Raw genomic sequence first — 19,466 nt, 5'->3', positions numbered from 1 at the left:
CGGTCGCAACACTTGCTCGTCCCTTTGTGTTCGTAGGCAAGGTGACGGTTTGCGCTCGGCTGGAATTGGTGATTGCGCTCGGCTGGAATTGGTGATTCGACGATCTAGAGCTCGATTGAGACTCGTAGACCCGTCGGATGCTCTCCTTCAATCGGTTGAATGAGTGTCGATATTTGCAATCTTGGGGGTCAAAATTTTTTTTATGGTTGCCCGGGTGTTTTTCGTATTCGTTCCTGTCAGCGGGGGGTCAGCGCCCAAAAGGGGGAAAAATTTTTTATTGATCCTCATGGCACGCGGCACCTCATGTGCGCCACACGGTTCGCGCGGCTGCGGTACTTGTGTGTGCGGTTGTGTGCACTTGTTGCGCACAGCTGCGGCACAGTTAAGCAGTTGCTGGTGCGGCCGTTGCACATGTTGCGCACTGCGACAGCGAGATTGGGTGTTCAAAATTTTTTATGGTTGGCCAGGTGTTTTTCGGGTTCCTCCTGTCAGCGGGGGGTCAGCGCCCAAAACACCTATATAGGGGACCAAATTTTTTGATCCTCGTGGCACGCGGTGCGGTGCTGCTGCGGCACCTCATGTGCGTCACTCGGTTCGCCCGGCTTTGGTACCTGTGGGTGCGGTTGCGTGCACCTGATGCGCGCAGCTGCGGCACAGTGCGGCATTGGCTGGTGCGGCCGCGCGAAAAATTTTCAGAATTACAAAATTTTTCCAAACTTGGAAAATATTGAATTTTAGACATATGAGGATGGCCAAGCCTTTTCTGCCATAAATCCAATTCTAATTTCTGAATATTATAACAAAATGCATTCTTGGGTAATTCCAAAAAGTCCATGTAATAAAGTCCTCCTTCTCTATGGTCTTCCCCAATCAGCTTCCCTGACTGGCGATCCTGTACCCAACAACCATGAGAAGAGGAGATATTACATCCATAATCAGATATTTGCGAGACAGATAAGAGATTCAAATTAAGTTTAGGGATATATCTAACTTCTGGGATAAAAAATCTTTTGGATTTTTGAAGATTTTCAAAACATCCTATTCCTTTTACTTCGAGAGATGTGCCATCGGCTGTAAAAACCTTTGACACACTTGAGTTATTTTTAAGACATTCGGATAGACTATTAACATTTGGGGTCATATGAAAAGAAGCACCAGAATCTAAAAGCCAAGGAAAGTTACCTGGACCGGAGAAAGATGCAACTGCCGCTCCAGTTGAGGCTTCGGTTGAGGAGGATACCCCTTTGAGAAGAGGTTGAAGGATTTCCATCAGTTGAGCCATAGACACAGGTGCATCTTGATCTTTTGACTCAGATTCAACAGATGCAACTCTTTTTTCTTCTCTTCTTTTTAACTTTGGACATTGAGGCCTATAGTGCCCCGGTTCATGACAATGATGACAAATAACTTTTCTTTTATCAAAGTCGCCGTTTTGCCTTCCAAAATGAGGCGGCTTGTAAGTACGAGTATGATTCCCCGGTCTAGATACAGCTAAAACGGAGTCATCATCAACTTTTGGAGTACTTTTTCTAAGTCTATTTTCCTCCATAGTGAGCTCTTCTATAGTATCAACAATAGAAGGAATTTTTCCACGATGTAAAAGGGTTGATTTGGTGGATTCAAACTCCGGCCTTAGACCATTCACAAATTGATAGAAATGTTCCATATCGAGTTGCTTTTGGCGAAGCTCGATGTCTTCGGCACAATGCCATTTGGGCTCAAGAAGAGCCAACTCTTCCCAAAGTTCGGACAACTCATTATAATATTCTCGAATAGTTTTATCTTTTTGAGTCATTGTCCGAACTTTATCTTGTAAATTGCATACATGTGCAATATCTTTAAGGGAATACATGTTTTTGAGGTATTCCCAAGCCTTATCGGCATGCTCAAACTTAGCTAGACTAGAGCATTTTTTAATGTCAATGCTATTGATGAGCCATGACATAATTTTTGCATGCCCTATCCTCCATTCTTTCCATTTCTTTTCATAAGTGGCTAACGCCTTACTCTTCTCTTCTTCCGTTAGAGGAACCTCTTTATCACCCTCTTTCTTGGTAAGAGATAGTTTAGGTTCCAAATCGGAACCATCCACTATACCCCATAAACCTTTTCCCCAAATGTGGTGCTTCATAATCGAAGCCCATATTACATAGTTAGTATCATTTAGCTTCATAGGAATGATGGTGATCTTATCATTGTCATCCATCTTTTACAAGGGTAAGAGAGGAATAAATAGGAGGAGAGAGAGAGAAAAATAAAAAGAAAAGAAAAAGAGTAGACAAAGGAATAAGAGAGGATACAAAACCAATTTTTTTTTGTAGCACAAGTTCGCCTTTCTTCAAACAAATCTTCTTGAGCCAAGAACAAGGTGATGAAACACCTTTTGTAAATGTGGCACGGAAATCGAGGCGGAAGCACTTCAAGATCTAAGGATTTCGTAGCTCTGATACCATGTAATGAAATGGTGGTCTTCAACAAATGCACAAATAACTCACAAACAAGTGTCTATTGGAGACACTACAAGCATGACCCTTGAAAGGGTATAAAGGGAAGAACACTTGAAAAATAAATAATACTTTATTCATGAACAAAATGCTTAAGAAGCATAGTACTTTACATTGAAGGGGTTCACCCCTATATATACAAAAAAATGGGAGAGAGAGGAGAGCTCATTTTGAGCTCTCCAAAAAGAGACGTTGGATTCCAACGTCTCTTAATATAGCTGTTGGACTATAGTCCAACAGCATTTATTATAGATGTTGGACTACAGTCCAACAGCTACTTGCACAGTCAAGTTCCAACAGGAACTTGACTGGATCAAAATATCTACTTTTTATTGAACTAGATGCTAAAAAAGAAAATAAAAAAATAGAAAAAGAAAATAATAAAAGAAAATATAATAATATTAAATAATATATATATATATATTGCAGTTTACATTTTAACATCTTCTTCATAGATCAAAACCGCTTCCATTGGAAGATGCCATAGCCGAAATATGCCAAGAAGAAACGCGTCTTGGCATGATTAAAGGAGGAGATGAAGTTCTTGCCGTGTCTAAACCCGGCAATCATATGAAAGCATATAAGCCTCCACACTTTGGGAGGCAAAATAACTATAATGGCAATTATAGGAAAGCCATTTGCCATCATTGTCAAGAACCGGGTCATATAAGACCTAATTGTCCAAAGATAAATGAACCTCCAAAAAGTAAAGTTGCTATTATTGAAGAAATCCCACAAAAGAAGGAGGAGCCAATGAAAGGGAAAGAGTCATTTTCCCTTGTTCAACTATCTGAAGCACTTCAAATTCTACTCAAATCGCCGTCAACTTCGGGAGCCGCCATTGCCTCTTCTTCTCCTCCAGGTACACCTTCTTGGATTCTTGATTCTGGAGCATCTTTTCATATGACCCCTATTGAAAATGGACTATCCAATGTATGTAGCAACTCAAAAAATTCTTTTGTTTCCACCGCCGATGGTACCTCTTTACAAGTTAAAAGTTTTGGAACCTTAGACTTTTCAAAAGATTTTTTTGTGCCAAATGTAAGAGTAGTACCTCAACTTAATTTAAATCTTTTATCTGTCTCTCAAATATGTGATCATGGATGTGAAATCTCATTCTCAACCAAGGATTGCTCTATACAGGATCTTCAGTCCGAGAAGCGGATTGGACAAGGCCATAGGAGGGGAGATCTCTACTACATGAACAATTTGAAACTTCTCACTAACTCATTTTGTAATCATGTCCAAGATAAAAATATAGAAACTTGGCATCAAAGACTTGGACATCCAAGCTTCTCAAAAATGTACTCCTTTCCTTTTGGAAAGAAAGAAACATTTTGTTTTCAAGAGTTGTATTTTTGGAAAAATGAAATCCACCCCCTTTCCAAAGAGAACATTTGTGTCCAAAAGACCTTTGAATTAGTTCATTCGGATGTTTGGGGTCCTTCTCCGGTCATATCAAAAGGAGGATACTCATATTATGTTACTTTCATTGATGATTTCACTCGATATGTGTGGATCTATTTTCTCAATCTAAAATCCGAAGTTTTTAATTTCTTTAAAAAATTTCATATGATTGTCAAAAATCAATTTTCAACTAATATCTTCATTCTTCGATCCGATTCCGGTGGAGAATATCTGTCAAATGAATTTCAAGAATATTTGGAAACCAATGGAATTTGTCATCAAAGGTCATGTCTTAGGACTCCCCAACAAAACGGTCTAGCCGAGAGAAAGCATAGACACATCTTGGAAACCACTAGGACTCTTCTCATTTCCAAAGAAATTCCAAAATGCTATTGGGCTGAAGCCGCCTTAACCTCCACTTATTTGATAAATAGAATGATATCCTCATCCCTACAAAATATATCTCCATATGAAAAACTTTTTGAAAGAACACCTGATTTTAATAGATTAAGAATTTTTGGGTGTAAGTGTTTTGTCCTTACACATAAAAGAGATAAGTTATCTCCCAAAGCTATCGAATGTGTGTTCTTAGGATTCGAAGAAAATCAAAAAGGTTTTAGGTGCTTCGATCCCAAAAGTAACAAACTATATGTATTCAAATATGTTACCTTTTTAGAAAATGAGAATGGCTTTGAGAAAAATAAAGATATTGATGAAAGCAAATATGCTTTCTTATTTGATCTTCTTTCTCAAGAAGATGTGACTCCTCACGTAGAGGATGTTCCTAATGATTTAGAGGATACTCCTCTTAGTAATGTTGAAAATGGAAGTAATGATTTTGAAAATAGGTCAATTCAAACCTATGCTAGGCGTGGTCAAGAAACTCCCATAAGCGCTTTAGAAAAATATTCTCAAAGTTAACATAGAAAAAACCTCTTTAAGGAGATCTAGCCAAATCTCCAATCCTCCTAATAGGTTTGTTTCCTATGAGTCCCTAACACCTAAATATAGGGCATGCCTAATTGCATTACACTCTTATCATGAACCATCACACTATAATGAAGCCAAAAACATTCCTCAATGGGTTGAAGCCATGAAACTAGAACTTAGTGCCCTTGAAAAGGCTAAAACTTGGGAAATAACTTCATTACCCACTGGAAAGAAGTCTATTGGATGTAGATGGGTCTTCAAAATTAAAACTAAAAGTGATGGGTCATTAGAACGTTATAAAGCTAGGTTGGTAGCCAAAGGATATGCTCAAGAGTACGGAATAGACTATGAAGAAACTTTCGCTCCCGTAGCTAGAATGACTAGTGTTAGGACTCTTATTGCGGTTGCATCCGTTAAAAAATGGCCTATCTATCAATTGGATGTTAAGAACGCATTTCTTAATGGTGAACTAAGTGAAGAGGTCTATATGGATCCTCCACCAGGAGTATCTATTGGTGAAAACAAAATTCTTAAACTAAAAAAGGCACTGTATGGGTTAAAACAAGATCCAAAGGCTTGGCATGATAGATTTAGCAATGTAATGACTAGCCTAAATTTCCGTTCATGTTATACTGACACTGCGTTATTTGTGAAAAGTGCAGGGTCCTCTGTAGTTATTCTACTACTATATGTTGATGATATGATCATCACTGGAAGTGATGAGCAAGGAATCCATGATATTAAGAAAATTTTAAAAGAAATTTTTGACATATCTGACATTGGTTTCTTAAGATATTTTTTAGGTATTGAAGTTGCATATTCACCCCGAGGGTATATTCGCTCTCAGATGAAACTTGTTGCTGACATTTGTTCCAAGTCTGGAATTTCAGATGATAAGAAGACAGAAACCCCTGAGGTTATCAATGCAAAGCTAAGGCGGGAAGATGGGACACTTCTTGAGAATCCTACTCCCTACCGTCAACTCATTGGGTCTTTGACATACTTATCCATCACTCGGCCAGACATAGCTCATGCAGTTCACTCCGTCAGTCAGTTTCAACATGCACCTACAACTGTGCACATGAGTGCAGTCTTAAGGATTGTCAGATATATTAAAAACACCATAACTAAGGGAGTTTTTCTTTCCTCCTCATCATCCCTTGATTTAATTGCTTATACAGATGCTGATTGGGGAGGAAATCCCAATGATAGAGTCTCAACCACTGGTTTTTGTGTTTTCTTAAGTGACTCTATGATTTCTTGGAGATGCAAGAAGCAACATAAAGTATCATTGTCCTCAACTGAAGCGAAATATCGTGCAATGGCCACTACAACCATGGAGCTTGTGTGGCTTAGAAGTCTCCTCTGTGATATGGGCATCGTCATCTCAATTCCTTCGAAGATGTGTTGCGATAACAAGAGTGCTATCTATATTGCAAGCAACCACACCTTCCATGAGCGTACTAAACACATTGAGATGGATTGCCACTATGTTCGAGATGAATACCTAAAAGGAACCATAGCACTGCCCTACGTCACATTCGAGTATCAGTTGGCGGACTTCTTCACCAAAGCTCTTATTGCTCCTTGTTTCATGTTTCTTCTCAACAAGCTTTCCGTTGTATCCCCGTAAAGCTTGAGGGAGGGTTTTAAAATATATGTAATATATATATATATATTTATATATATATATATAAATATATTTATCCTTCACTACCCGATAAGGGGTAGTTCTGTAAACTCGCTCAATAGGGGCATTTTAGACTTTTTCTTTTTCTATTTTTTCTTATTTCTTTTTTGTCTTTTTTTGTTTCTTTTGTGCATTTAATGCACAACCATTGGGGGGCCCAACAAAGAGTCGTTGGGCCCCCAACGGTCACAATTGTGACCGTTGGGAGCCCAACGACTCCTTGTTGGGACTCCCAATGGTCCCTCTCTTGCTTTTCTTTAACTCTCCCTCACTCCTCTCTTGCCTATAAATAAGTGGGGTCTCCCCCTTTGTAATGTGTAGCTTCTTCAAGCCCTTTAGTGCATTTATAAGATTTTATGCTTTATAGCCATTATTGGCTTTTGTGTATGTCCTCTTTTGGACTTGTTCTTTGATTTCTATGTGTGAATGTCCATTGTAGGACATACATTTCTTTTCCGCATATTTCATTACACTTTGCACTGTCAAAAAATTCATAGCAAATTTAGTAATTTCAGTACAAACCAACTCAACACCACAAGTGTACTTTCTCATTAGGCTCAAAACCCATGCAATGGACAACACAATGGGTCTAAAAGAATGACCCAAATTTTTTTGTAAATTATTTACATGTTGCTAAAAAAATGTTTTCAGCAGATGAGTGAAATGCATATCCCCATGCACAAAAAAGAAAGACCATAGAAATTGTTGATATTGTATTTAGAAGTGAATTATGAGATTCATGCATGAAGTTTTTGATAATAACTATACCTTTGGTGAAGGTGTTTCAATTGGTTGACAGTGAAGACAAACTAGCTATGGGTTATCTCTATGAAATCATCGATAAGGCAAAAGAGGTCATTAGAGATAATTTGAAGGAGAAGAAAAAATTATAGATACCTATATCGAACATCATATTTAAACTTCTTCATGCTGCAACATATTATTTAAATCATGCATTTAGATACTCTCCTATGTTTAAAATGGAAAGAAAAGTCAACAAGGGACGTTTAGATTGCATCGAAAGGTTGAACCTTGAGCATAACAGTAAAGATCAAATTCATAAGAAAATGAAAACTTATGATAATGCATAATATGATATATGGAGAGACCTACAGTAGTGCAAAATTGTGTCACGATGCATTCAGGTAATTTATTTTGTTTATTTCAATTTTAATTTCATATTGTTATTTAGTTATGGTGTTTTGTATGATTGTATATCTGATATTGTCTTGTTGATTTCTCATTTTCTTGTTTCTTTTTCAGACATGTGGTGGACCAGGTTTGAAAGTGATGTTCGAAATTTGAGAGTTGTTGTCATTCGCATTCTTAGCCAAACATGTAGTGCAAGCGGATGAGAGAGAAACTAGAATGTCTTTTAGCAAATTCATACCAAAAGAAATACTTTTGAGCATAAAAGGCTCAATGACCTTATCTACGTCTGTTATAACTTATTACTAAGGCAAAGGTATATAAAATTATAAAGTTTATTTATCATTTTCATGTATTTATTTAAAAAAATGTATATCATCTAAAACCTAACTAATTTTAATTTTTCCATGTCATCTTTTTAGGCAAATCAAAAAGTTATCATCAAGGAGCCACAAAGAGCAATTTGATCACATCAGTTTGGAACATTTTAATGAATTGGATGCATGGATTGAAAAAGAAGCAGGGACACTTTTGAATGAAGATGACATTCAGTGGATTAAGGTAGAAGGAGCACATGAGGTAGATGATGAAGACCCCATGTATCTTGGAGGTGACGTGAATGTCGAAGGAGGAGAAGAAAAAGAAGATAATGATGATGAAGAAGATGATTATGATTATAGAGGTTTTATGTAATATGTTTTAAAAAAAACTTGGTTATTTTACACTTAATTGTTCATAAACTTGGTTATTTTGTTTTTGTTTATGTAATATAAAAGTATAAGTCTTGTGGCATGTTCTTAATTGAAAGATATTTAATATTTTATGTTGTTCTTGTGAAATATGCATGCAATATTATCTATGATTCTATATTAGTTGATGTTTGATGATGTTTTATGCAACTCATAGAGACATAAATGCTTTATATGTGATTTATGGTTGTATTTTATGAAATTCATCATTGTTTTACGTGACATGATTTTTTTTAGAATTTTTGCTATTTTTCTTGATTTTTTTAGATTTTTTGAAAAAAAATTATTAAAAATTTTACGATACGATACAGTGTTACTTTGGGACCGACCGATATGGGTAACGATATGATACTTAAAACCTTATCCACCACCGTATCTATTTGTGAGAGAGAGTGCCATTTAAGGCAGTTGCATGTAAAAGAATGAGAAAGAACGAATTTTTAACATAGTTGCATGAGAAAGGATGAGAGAGTGGCATTTAAGGTATTGCATGCATATTTAAAGAGAGACTGCTAGATTTTTGCTTGCATCACAACCGTTGGATCTCAAAAGATCCAACGAATAATAAGAGGGAGTAGGTGCTCCGAGAGCACCCCATATCATTACTATATATATAGACATATTTTTGTAATGGTACATTATTATAGAATTTAGAGTCTAAACAAGTCAAAGACATTGCAAGGTAACCCATTATACAAACAAAATTTTGAATTTTTCAACATTTAAAATAAAAAAAATTATGCTTCCTACTTATTTCTCAAATGTTTCCCATTTCATTTCCAGATCTGTTTCTCTCCCACTTCCCCTTTCTCGAGCATGAAAAACCTTGTTTCCCATTTTCATTTCACTAGATGTTTCCCATTTCCATTTCCTTTCCTGTCAAGTTTATGAAATTTTCTTTGTGAAAAACCACCATGTGCATCAAGAAAAGGAGACAGACATTAGAAATGTAAATTTCTTCTCATGCTTGTTGATAATGCAGGTTTCAACCGCTCATTTTCATCTCCCATCTATAAAGAATCTCATTGCAAAGACCATATCTTCTGTCAATTTTGGCATAGTCTTCATTTGTTCACTCACCTTGAACATCGATTACCCCATTTTGAGTTTTGTTGTAATTGGAGATTAACTTTGGCACGAATATATGGTATCTAGAAACAGTAAGACAGATCACCACCTCACACTCAATGGAGACCATCACCATACTTCTGAAAAATGACCTATGAAAAGAAAGGTACTATCATTTATCACACAAAAGATTTATTGTTGCTTGTAACAAATGGACATCCAGAAAAGCACCACTACCAGCCCCTGCTCATAAAGCTACTTCTGGAAATAAGACAAACCAAACTGCACCACCTGGCATGAAGCGTAGAAGATGCCTTATACCCATGCCAAAATTCACGTCATTCACATCTATGCATCAGAGATGGAATCTATGGTTAGTCAACATATTCCTCTCACCTTCATAGCAAGCAGATTTCAGATCGAAGGTTGGAGAAATGAATAGAAAGTACTAAAGATGCTGATTTGGTTCCGGTGATTCAAACAATTGCACCTAGTCCACTTAACATGGATAATTTTATTGCCAAAAGTTCCTATCAAATGCAATGTTTCATCCAACTTTCAATGTAAAGATACCATAGTCACAGATATCGGCGATATTTTCAAAATATCGCGATATTATCGATGTAAATTCAGTAGACGATAATATAGGTAAAATATCATGATATTATAAAAATATCGCCGATTTGATAATATCGTGATATTCTCGTGATAATATTGTGATATTTTCATGATAATATCACGAGTTACTGTTTTTATTTTGTTTTTACATTTTAAATGTGTTTTTCTTCTTTCTTTTACATTTTTTACTTATTTCTTTTATTATTTATGTATTTTTTGTCTAAACATGATATTTTCTTACTTATTTTTGTTATTTTTTAAGCACCAAGATTTTCCCGAGATTTATCACCAAACCTATAATATCACGAGAAATTGCCTCGCCGAGATATAGCCGATACCGATATTTATGACTATGAAAAATACCCCATGTTAAAATAAAAGGCTTAACAACTTCAAAGTAAAGCAAAGTTGGACATAAAGACATTGAATCCTGAACTAGAAGAGCAGCAACTGTTAACTCAGATCACCAATCCCACTAAAGATGAGGTTGGCATTTCAAGTTCCGATATGGATCATTGATTTTAATCCCAGGTCAGTGACATGTTCAGACTTGTAAAATTCACCCAAAATGAGGGATCTTATTAATGTATTGTAACCACTAAACCATTATGAGGAACCCAACACTCATGCCTGGAATCCTCAGCAAAGCAAATACATATGTTACTGTTTGTTAGATGTTGTAAACTTGGAAGGATGATGCCTATTTTTCCACCACGGCTACCATAAATGCAATAATACAGAAAACAAGTGACAGTAACAAGAACCAACTTATGAAAAGAATGATACAATATAGGAAAATCTATTTTAAGGACTACAGTTGTTTTCTAATTATTCTCCACAAGAACATGGTTAGAAGCTGTGGGTTGATTGTGAAGCAAGACCGACCAAGCATTCAGCGTTTGGCATTCTGAAAGAATAATAGTTGCAGAAAGAAATGGAATGTGATCTAATGGGGGTTATGGGTTGGAAGGAAAAAAACATATACAATGAGGATGCCGAATCTTCTTTGCACTCAATTCACATTCTTTAGCGCAATGGCATTAGGCAAGTTTTTGATTGTATGACCCAACGGAGACTTCGTAGGTTGGATGTTGTAGCATAAGCCAAACCAGGTATCTCCCCTCGTGGTATCATATTTGCTCTTCTGTCTCACCAGTTTAATTTTTTTCTCTTTCTTATTCTATAAAGTTTTCTTTCTTTTCAAGCAAAAGTAAAATGCATATAGGCATAGAAAAATTGCACACATGAGAAATATATAATGTTTATCTAATAAAAGAACAGAAAAACAGGAACATTAGTAGTAAGTGAGATACTAACAATTTCAAGAAGCTGCTGCTTCACCAAAGATATTCCCTGCTCACCATTTACCAATGAGCTAACAGGAACAAGGAAGATAATGGTCAGATTCTTATACTGATGAACAAGTAGATGCATGCATTCTTCTGTCTGATGAAGCCAGACTTTTGGGGGCATCACAACCATGCTGCCAACTTCTGCACCCCAACAATCGGTGACAAGGAAGCCATCCTTCCCTTTCCTCCATTTGTCACGCTGTAAAGGCCTGGGAACCACATATCTCTCAATTGGTCTGCCAGGGGAAGTGTCACGCAAAGTGTACTGAACTTCCTCCAATGTAGATCTGGAATTTAAGGAGAATGAACTTGTATTAACATGAGAAGTAGCCGTTCCTTTTCTCAAATAGGACCAGGAAGTGGTACCAGATGATACAGCATTTGGTGTTAATCTTAGACCTGCATAAGTGAAAAGATTGGCAGTGTCCTCCTGCCATAGAAATTACAAAGAGGAAGAAAAAGAAAAGAGCATGAACATGATGCATCAGGAAGAAATAAATTGTCTTAAGATATATGCATGCACCAAATCACATATGTCGCATGAAAAGAATCTGAACAAAATATTTAGATGAACTAATTCTTCAAAGAAAGAACAAGTTGTAGACATAACCATACTGGTGAAAGTGTTGAGGACACCAGCAAGTCGTGAAACAAGACAACAGAATTGCAAGCAGCATTTGCAGCGCATGATGATTCTAAAAGTCTGACAAGTGACTGCAAATAAAGCCAGTACAATTAGTTGAAACATGACTATAAAAAAATTTAAAAAACACAAACAAAAGAACATATCTATGTCAATGTTCCAACTTAAACAATTTGCTCATAAACAAAAATAAGGATGTACCTTATCTTTTGCCAAGGGAAATACAAAGAGCTAATGTGAAAAACGAAAAGACATCGAGTAGCAAGAAGGGTTGGTTCCATGGCTCATTTATATATATAATATATATAAGAGCTGATCTAACCAATGTCCACATAATAATTTATTCTGAGAGAGGAGAGTTTGGTGTTTCATGATATCAGACATGAAGGACACCTGGAAAAATTGTCCTTGCTACAATTGGTCATCAAATTGTGAACATCATGGGAAAACACAAATATGCCATAAGAACAGTCTAAGCTACTATGCCAGCAAATTGATGTAGAAACATTTTAAACAGCTATCATTACAGAGAAGAATGCCCAGGTTAGAGCAAAGATTTCATCAAGATAATATGATCACAACATCTAAAGGGAAGTAGCAGAAAAAAAAACAACTGCCGGTGGGGCTCTCCATGTCACAGTATATAAAAGCAGGGTTTGCTCCTTGGTCCATGGAACTGAAAGCCGATTCCATGAAATAGGAGTGGATTAGATTCATGATATCCATATTCTACAAAATATGAGGTACCACCATTCTTAATCAATGATGAAGTATGAAGTTCCTCTGTGCTGTGCATTTCATTTCATTTCACAGATAAAATTCTCAATCCCATGGATGACTTCCTATACCACAAACACAGAATAGTTGGGATAAAAATAATCGAATACAAAAGAATACAGTACTGTCATCATTCCCAAGCAGATGTGTAAGAAACTTGCTCTGTGAAAATGATATCAATCACCAGAATGACACCCACGCACATGGTCTATTTTCAACTATAACTGTATGATGTCAGACATCTTCAATAAGATCATGTTTGGCTCTGGATACAACAGCAACTATAACAGCATTCTCTTGGAGATGCCTTAGCAATTCTTTCACCAAGTTTCTAATTTCTCAGTCTTTTTTTGTTAATGTGAGAAACAATTTTTGTAAAAAAGTGTGTTCCATGGGGCTAAAAGCAGAAGACATGATGAATAAATAGTAGAAACAGCCAGTCAAACCCTGCATGTGCTTTATGGTTATTAGTTTTCTATAAAGTTACATTCATTGATGGGAAGGTGAGGTGTAGTTTTTTATCAGAGTCAAACAGCATAGCACAACTTTTTACTGCTCTGACTTTTGTATTTTTATATGATGAAGCAAATATTGACAACATATTGACTCATGATTTATGTGTATTTATTGATAATGTGATAATATTCACTCCACATAGTCTGTTGATGATCTATTAACCTCATTCTCATGCATACTGCTCATGCCTCTTCATATCACGTATCTTGATGAATTACAATCTTTGTATTGATGATTTATTTATATCATAATTAATGTGTCCAGTTTCTAATGAATGAGCAAAATATTTAACTTCTATTCATAATATAACTAAAACAAAATTCTTAAGTTTTTAGAACGTTTAATAACTAGTAATATGCTTGTGCTCTGCACAGAGACACTTAATGAGCATGCACACAGGATGGTCCCTTGCTGCAGGGTTTAGAGTTTGGGCTAGACTACCAACACCACATATTTTTCTTCTTTGTCACGAGTTAAATTTGACATGCTCCAGTGATATGATCTGGAAACTACCGCCCAGTTTCCTATTAGAAATGGTATTGTGATTGATTTCAAAACAACCACGCAATCTCAAAATCTTCAACCCCCACCCCCTCTCCAATAATCCATAAATGTACATGTTCCTATAAACTCTAGCTTTATTATTATGATTATCCATTTAAATTTCCATATTTCACTAATAGATTTTTACTCAATATTTAACCTAATGAATAAGAGAATCTGGGGCACATTATCTCCCTTATTTGAAATGTAATGCATAGAAATGTTGGCTGGTGGAAAGATTAGCTTTCGGCGGAGAGAAAAGAAAACATGGTGTGTATTCTGTGATTTCTATAGGAACCATGTCTGAGAATTACAAGATTTGGATTTTGGCTTGGAAGTGGCAAGTTGACATAAAGCATCAACATACAGGAGACAGCTTTGGAGTTTTTCTTTTCTTTTTTCAGGTTATAGAGATAGAGGCCATAGTGTTTAAGCATTTAATAGGATCTCTATTGGTTTGGATTTGATCTGAAACAAAATGGCACATTCACATGTCAAGTGTCCATGGACAAGAGATAGATGTGGATCTTTTGTTCAGGTTATTGGGAATCACTATGTAAGATCACTAGATAAGAGTCATAAGACTTTTTCTTTTTCTGGTTATGAGGTTTATGCCTCATCCCCTCCAGCTGAAAAGCATGCCGTCTTCACCTATTTCCTGTTGCTGTACCTGCAAATGAGTAGAGAAAATAGAGAAGAAAGGTGATAGAAGAGGGAAAAATAGATAGATAGGTAGATAGATAGTAGATAGGAGGCAGAGAGAAGAGGGAAGTCGTGAATGCTCATTCTACTCCCTTAATTCTTTTATTAGGGCAGCAAAAAGTAGGCAGGTGTAAAAATAGTTATAACCCTTTACAGAGTCGTAAAAGATGTGTATGCAAGGTCAAAATTAAACATAAGATAGTCAACAATTTTGGACAGGATTAGCCTCCTCTTCAACAGTCCCCCCCAAGTTTGAGGTGACTATGTCCATCATCTCCAACTTGTTTGTCATTTATATATGCTTTGTTTTGCAAAATGCTTTGGTAAGAGCATCAACCAAGGGTCTTCACATAAGTTACTTCAAAGGTTTTATCCTCACTTCTTTCTCTAATGAAGAGACAATCCACTCCTAGGTGCTTTCAATTTTGGACAGGATTAGCCTTCTCTTCAACACTCCCCTCAAGTTGGGGCTGAATATTTCTATCATCCCCACCTTGTTTATCATTTCCATATGCTTTGTTTTGCAAACTGCTTTGGTGAGAACAACAGCCAATTGACTTTGGATCTTCATGTAAGTTACATCAAAGGTTTTATCCTCAATTCTTTCTCTGATGAGGTGACAATCCATTCCTATGTGATTTGTTCTCTCATGGTATACGGGTTTGTGGCAATATACATTGTAGATTCGAACCACATTTACGCCGATCTCCTCCACAATTTAGCTGATCCATGTTCCTTCACACCCTTAGTGACATGGCCCGATATTCAAATTTTGCACTAGAGCAAGATATAACATCTTGTTTTTTGCTTTTGCAGGACACAAGTTTTCCTTCTACAAAGCTAAAATATCCAACAGTCAACCTCCTGTCATCTAGACAGTCAACCAAATCAGCATCTGTGAATGTCTACCCTATAATGATGATGATTTGCATATAGAATACCTTTTCCTGGATTTTCTTTCAAATATCTCAGTACTCTAGTCATGCCCTACATATGTGAGTAACTCGGACCACGCATGTACCTGCTCAATATGGTCACAACATAAACTATGCCTGGCCTAGTAATGGTAAGATAAATAAGCTTTCCCGCAAATCTTTGATATTGAACTTGGTCTTTATACGATTCACCCTCTCCAATGCATATCTTATGATTCACTTCCATTGGCATATTAATTAGTTTACACCCTAGCATACCAGTCTCCTTTAAGAGATCTATGACATTTTTTTTGGGAGAGAACTAGCCCCTTAGTAGACCACAAAACCTCAAGTCTTTCATATCAAAGATTTGCTTCAGATAGTTTTTAAGATTAGAAATTTCATCTTTATCATCTCTCGATACTATGATATATCAACAAATACAATGAGGAGGGATGAACAAAGTATGATCAAAGGTGCTTCTCTTGTATCCAAATTCCATAATAGCTCTGCCAAATGTGTCAAATCAAGCATGAGGCAACTGCTTAAAGTCATAAATAACCTTTTTAATTTGCAAACTGTGTTCTACCTTGTTATCTATGAAACCCAAGGAGGTGGTGCCATGTATACCTCTTCTTAAAGTTCTCTATATAGAAAAGCATTTTTTACATCAAGTTGATACAAGGACCAAGATTATGCACTGTCAATGCCAAGATCACTAATATAGAATCCATCTTGGCCACAAGAGCAAATGTTTCTTGATAATCTATACCATATGTTTGTGTATGCCCCTTCGTACCTTATGCCTCTCTATGGTACCATCTACCTTAAATTTGAAAGTGTACGCCCACCTATGTCACATGGGAGCACCATCTAGGCTCCCAAACCCATGTCAACACAGCATGATACAGGTGCCAGTATCGCCTAGGTACCAGGTATGATATGGACAGGATTAGGTTGGACCCAAGGCTGACCCAATATAGAAACAACAAACTTTTTGGGGGTTTTTTCTTGTTTTTATGTTTGACCTTAACTGGCCAGCAACAGCATAATAAGGAGGAGGAGGAGAGGAGGAAGAGTATGAAAGCAATAGAGTTCCAACCATGAGAGAGATAGCAAAGAAGATGAGAAGAGAAACTTCATTAAGTGAGAAAAGAAAGAATACAACCATATATAGAGGACATCACTCCTATCCCACTATAGGACAAAAATAGTTGACTCTACACTATTAAAAGAAGTACAAAAATACCCCTATAAAGAATGTAATGTACACATAAATACATATAGGGGATAGCACACAAAATGTAATATACATGTTGTACATAAGACTCAACACTCCCCCTCAAACTTGAGATGATGCAAGAGGAATGATCCCAAGTTTGGAAAGGAATGTGCTAAAGTACAATAGAGCAAGACCCTTGGTAAAAACCATGGTTGCCAGTCGAGGAAGCGAGAGCGGGAAGCGAGGCACTTTCAAAATTTTAGGAAGCGGGAAGTGTGGGACGACTTAGAAGCGAATCATGAATCGTCTCGAAAGTGACGTAGGAAGCAAACTGGAAGCGACCTAGGAAGTGAACCAGAAGCGACCTAGGAAGCGAGGGGGAAATGAAAAAATAAATAAAAATAAAAATACAAAAAAATGAAAAAAAATTGGTGCTTCCCACCACGTTTCGAAAGTGCGACGTTTCGCGCTTTCGAAATGCGCTTTCCCACTCACCTAGGCGTTTCCGGTAACTCTGGTAAAAACGTCTACAATTTTATGCTTAGAGCCTACATGATCAAGAGAAATGACTCCATCTTCATAGGCTCTCCTTGTAAAGTGACAATCTATCTCAATATGGTTAGTTCTTTCATGAAATTCTGGATTCTTTGCAATATGAGTGACACTCATATTGTCATAATATAAGAAGGTTTGACCATCGATAGAAACACTTCCATAGCCACCTTATCCAAATAATCTCAATTGTAACCTGTGTCATTGCTTTGTATTCAACTATAGATAAGGTAATTCTTTGTTGCTTCTTACTTTTTCATCAAATTAGGGAGGTTCCAAGAAAAACACAAAAATCAATAGTTGAGAGACGATCCCGGGTAGAGCATCCAAAATCAGCATGACACAAGGCTCTCACATCTGTGGAGGAGAATGATGAAAAGAACATCACATTGTGCATGGTATCCCTCACATATCTGACAATTCAGAGTACCGCAACAAGATAAACCATCTTGGGGGAGTTCATAAATTAACTGACCACATGAATAGTGTAAGTGATATCTGGTCTAAATATAAATTGATATATCAAGCTCTTGACTAACTGCCTATACATCAGGATCATCTAGCTCTACCCCAAAGCTCTCAGCTTGGCATTAGATTCCATAGGAGAACTAACCTTTTATGAATCATCTATTAATCTTGCCTTCACAACCAAAATCAATTGCGTATTTATGTTGGGACAAGTAAAGTCCTCTCTTTGAGTATGCAATCTCTAAGCTAAGAAAATATTTTAGATTTCCAAGATCTTCCATCTAAAAAATGTTGGCTAATTTCTTCTTGGTATCATATACCTTCTTCAAATCATCTTCTGTAATGATCATATCATCAACATACAGGAGTAATATGCACTTCCCTTAAGAAGAAGATGCCACAAACAAGGTTGGATCATGGTAACCTTGCTCGAAACCAAGAAATTTGACAACAGTACTAAATTTTTCAAACAAGACTCGAGGAGCCTGTTTGAGCCCATACAAAGCCCTCTTCAGCATGCAAACTCCACCCTCATTATAAGCCCCATTATATGCCTTATTACTACTACATTCTTTAATTCCAACTTCTCAATCTTCTTCTTCAACAACATTGACTCATCTCCATGAGATATTTCCCTTCTTTCTTGGCCTGCATTATATGCCCCATTATATATGTCTTATTAGTTCGAATGTTGGGTTAACCCAGGGTTACCGGAAGCGCCTAGCTAAAAGGGGAAGCGCGCTTCCCCGAAGCGCGCTTCGGAAGCGCGGAACGTCGCGCTTCCGAAGCGTGGGGGGAAGCGTCCCCCTTTTTTGGGAAGCGCGCTTCCCTTTAATGGGGGACGTGTTTCCCTTTAATGGGGGACGCGCTTCCCTCTCGCTTCCCCCTCGCTTCCCCCACGCTTCCCCTGTTTTTTTTTTCAAATTTTTTGTATTTTTTATTTTTTATTTTTTTTTCGCTTCCCCCTCGCTTCCGAGACGCTTCCTATGTCGCTTCCGAGACGCTTCCTAGGTCGCTTCCGAGACACTTCCCGAATCGCTCCTAAGTGGTCCCATGCTTCCCCGCTTCCTAAAATTTTGAAAGTGCCTCGCTTCCCGCTCCCGCTTCCTCAACTGGCAACCATGGGTTAACCTCACCAAATCTCAACATTGTTCTCTTATTTGTCTAGATATGCCACAATGGCTACACTTAAGTTTAGCCTTTTCATCATCGATGTAGGAGCCTCTAACTTGGCCTCAAATGGAAGCTTCCCCTCTCCCTTTGTCCCTCTCACCACTCCACTTTGGTGTATCCATTTCACTCATAAAGGTTGATCTTTCAACATTTGGCTCTTGGGAGATGATTAACTTCCTCATATCCTCCTCCCTTTGTAGGATTGCATATACAGTGCCAAGAGGAGAAACTCCTCGTGACCCATAGTACTTTCAAATGTTCACACTCATCTCCAAGCCCACATAGGAAACTAAAAACTTTCCTTTCTTCTAATTCTTCATGTCTCTCCTTGGAGCAACTTGCACATTTAGCACCACTAGAACATCTTCATTTGGTGTAGAGACTTGACTCCTCCCACAATTGCCAAAATTCATTATAATATTTACTTAGAGATCTCCCACCTTGCTTACATGTATGAATTCTTTCCATACACTTTTGAGCCACACTAAT

The 19,466-nt window shown here is 37.2% G+C and overlaps 1 protein-coding gene across 1 annotated transcript in view; it reads right to left on the bottom strand.

The window, feature by feature from the left end:
* Positions 1-19,466, bottom strand: part of LOC149845075 (vacuolar fusion CCZ1-like protein (DUF1712)) — a 67,604-nt gene that overhangs the window by 10,014 nt on the left and 38,124 nt on the right. The window contains exons 6-7 of the mRNA XM_089997452.1: positions 12,083-12,181; positions 11,433-11,897 (exon numbers count right to left, since the gene is read on the bottom strand). Of these exons, the coding sequence (XP_089853578.1) occupies positions 11,433-11,897; positions 12,083-12,181 (564 nt within the window). The remainder of the gene's footprint in view (positions 1-11,432; positions 11,898-12,082; positions 12,182-19,466) is intronic.

This window comes from Nuphar pumila, chromosome 2 (genome assembly GCF_984573655.1).
Source record: "Nuphar pumila chromosome 2, dmNupPumi1.hap1.1, whole genome shotgun sequence".
NCBI lineage: Eukaryota > Viridiplantae > Streptophyta > Magnoliopsida > Nymphaeales > Nymphaeaceae > Nuphar > Nuphar pumila.
This window is presented reverse-complemented; position numbering and strand designations above follow the sequence as displayed.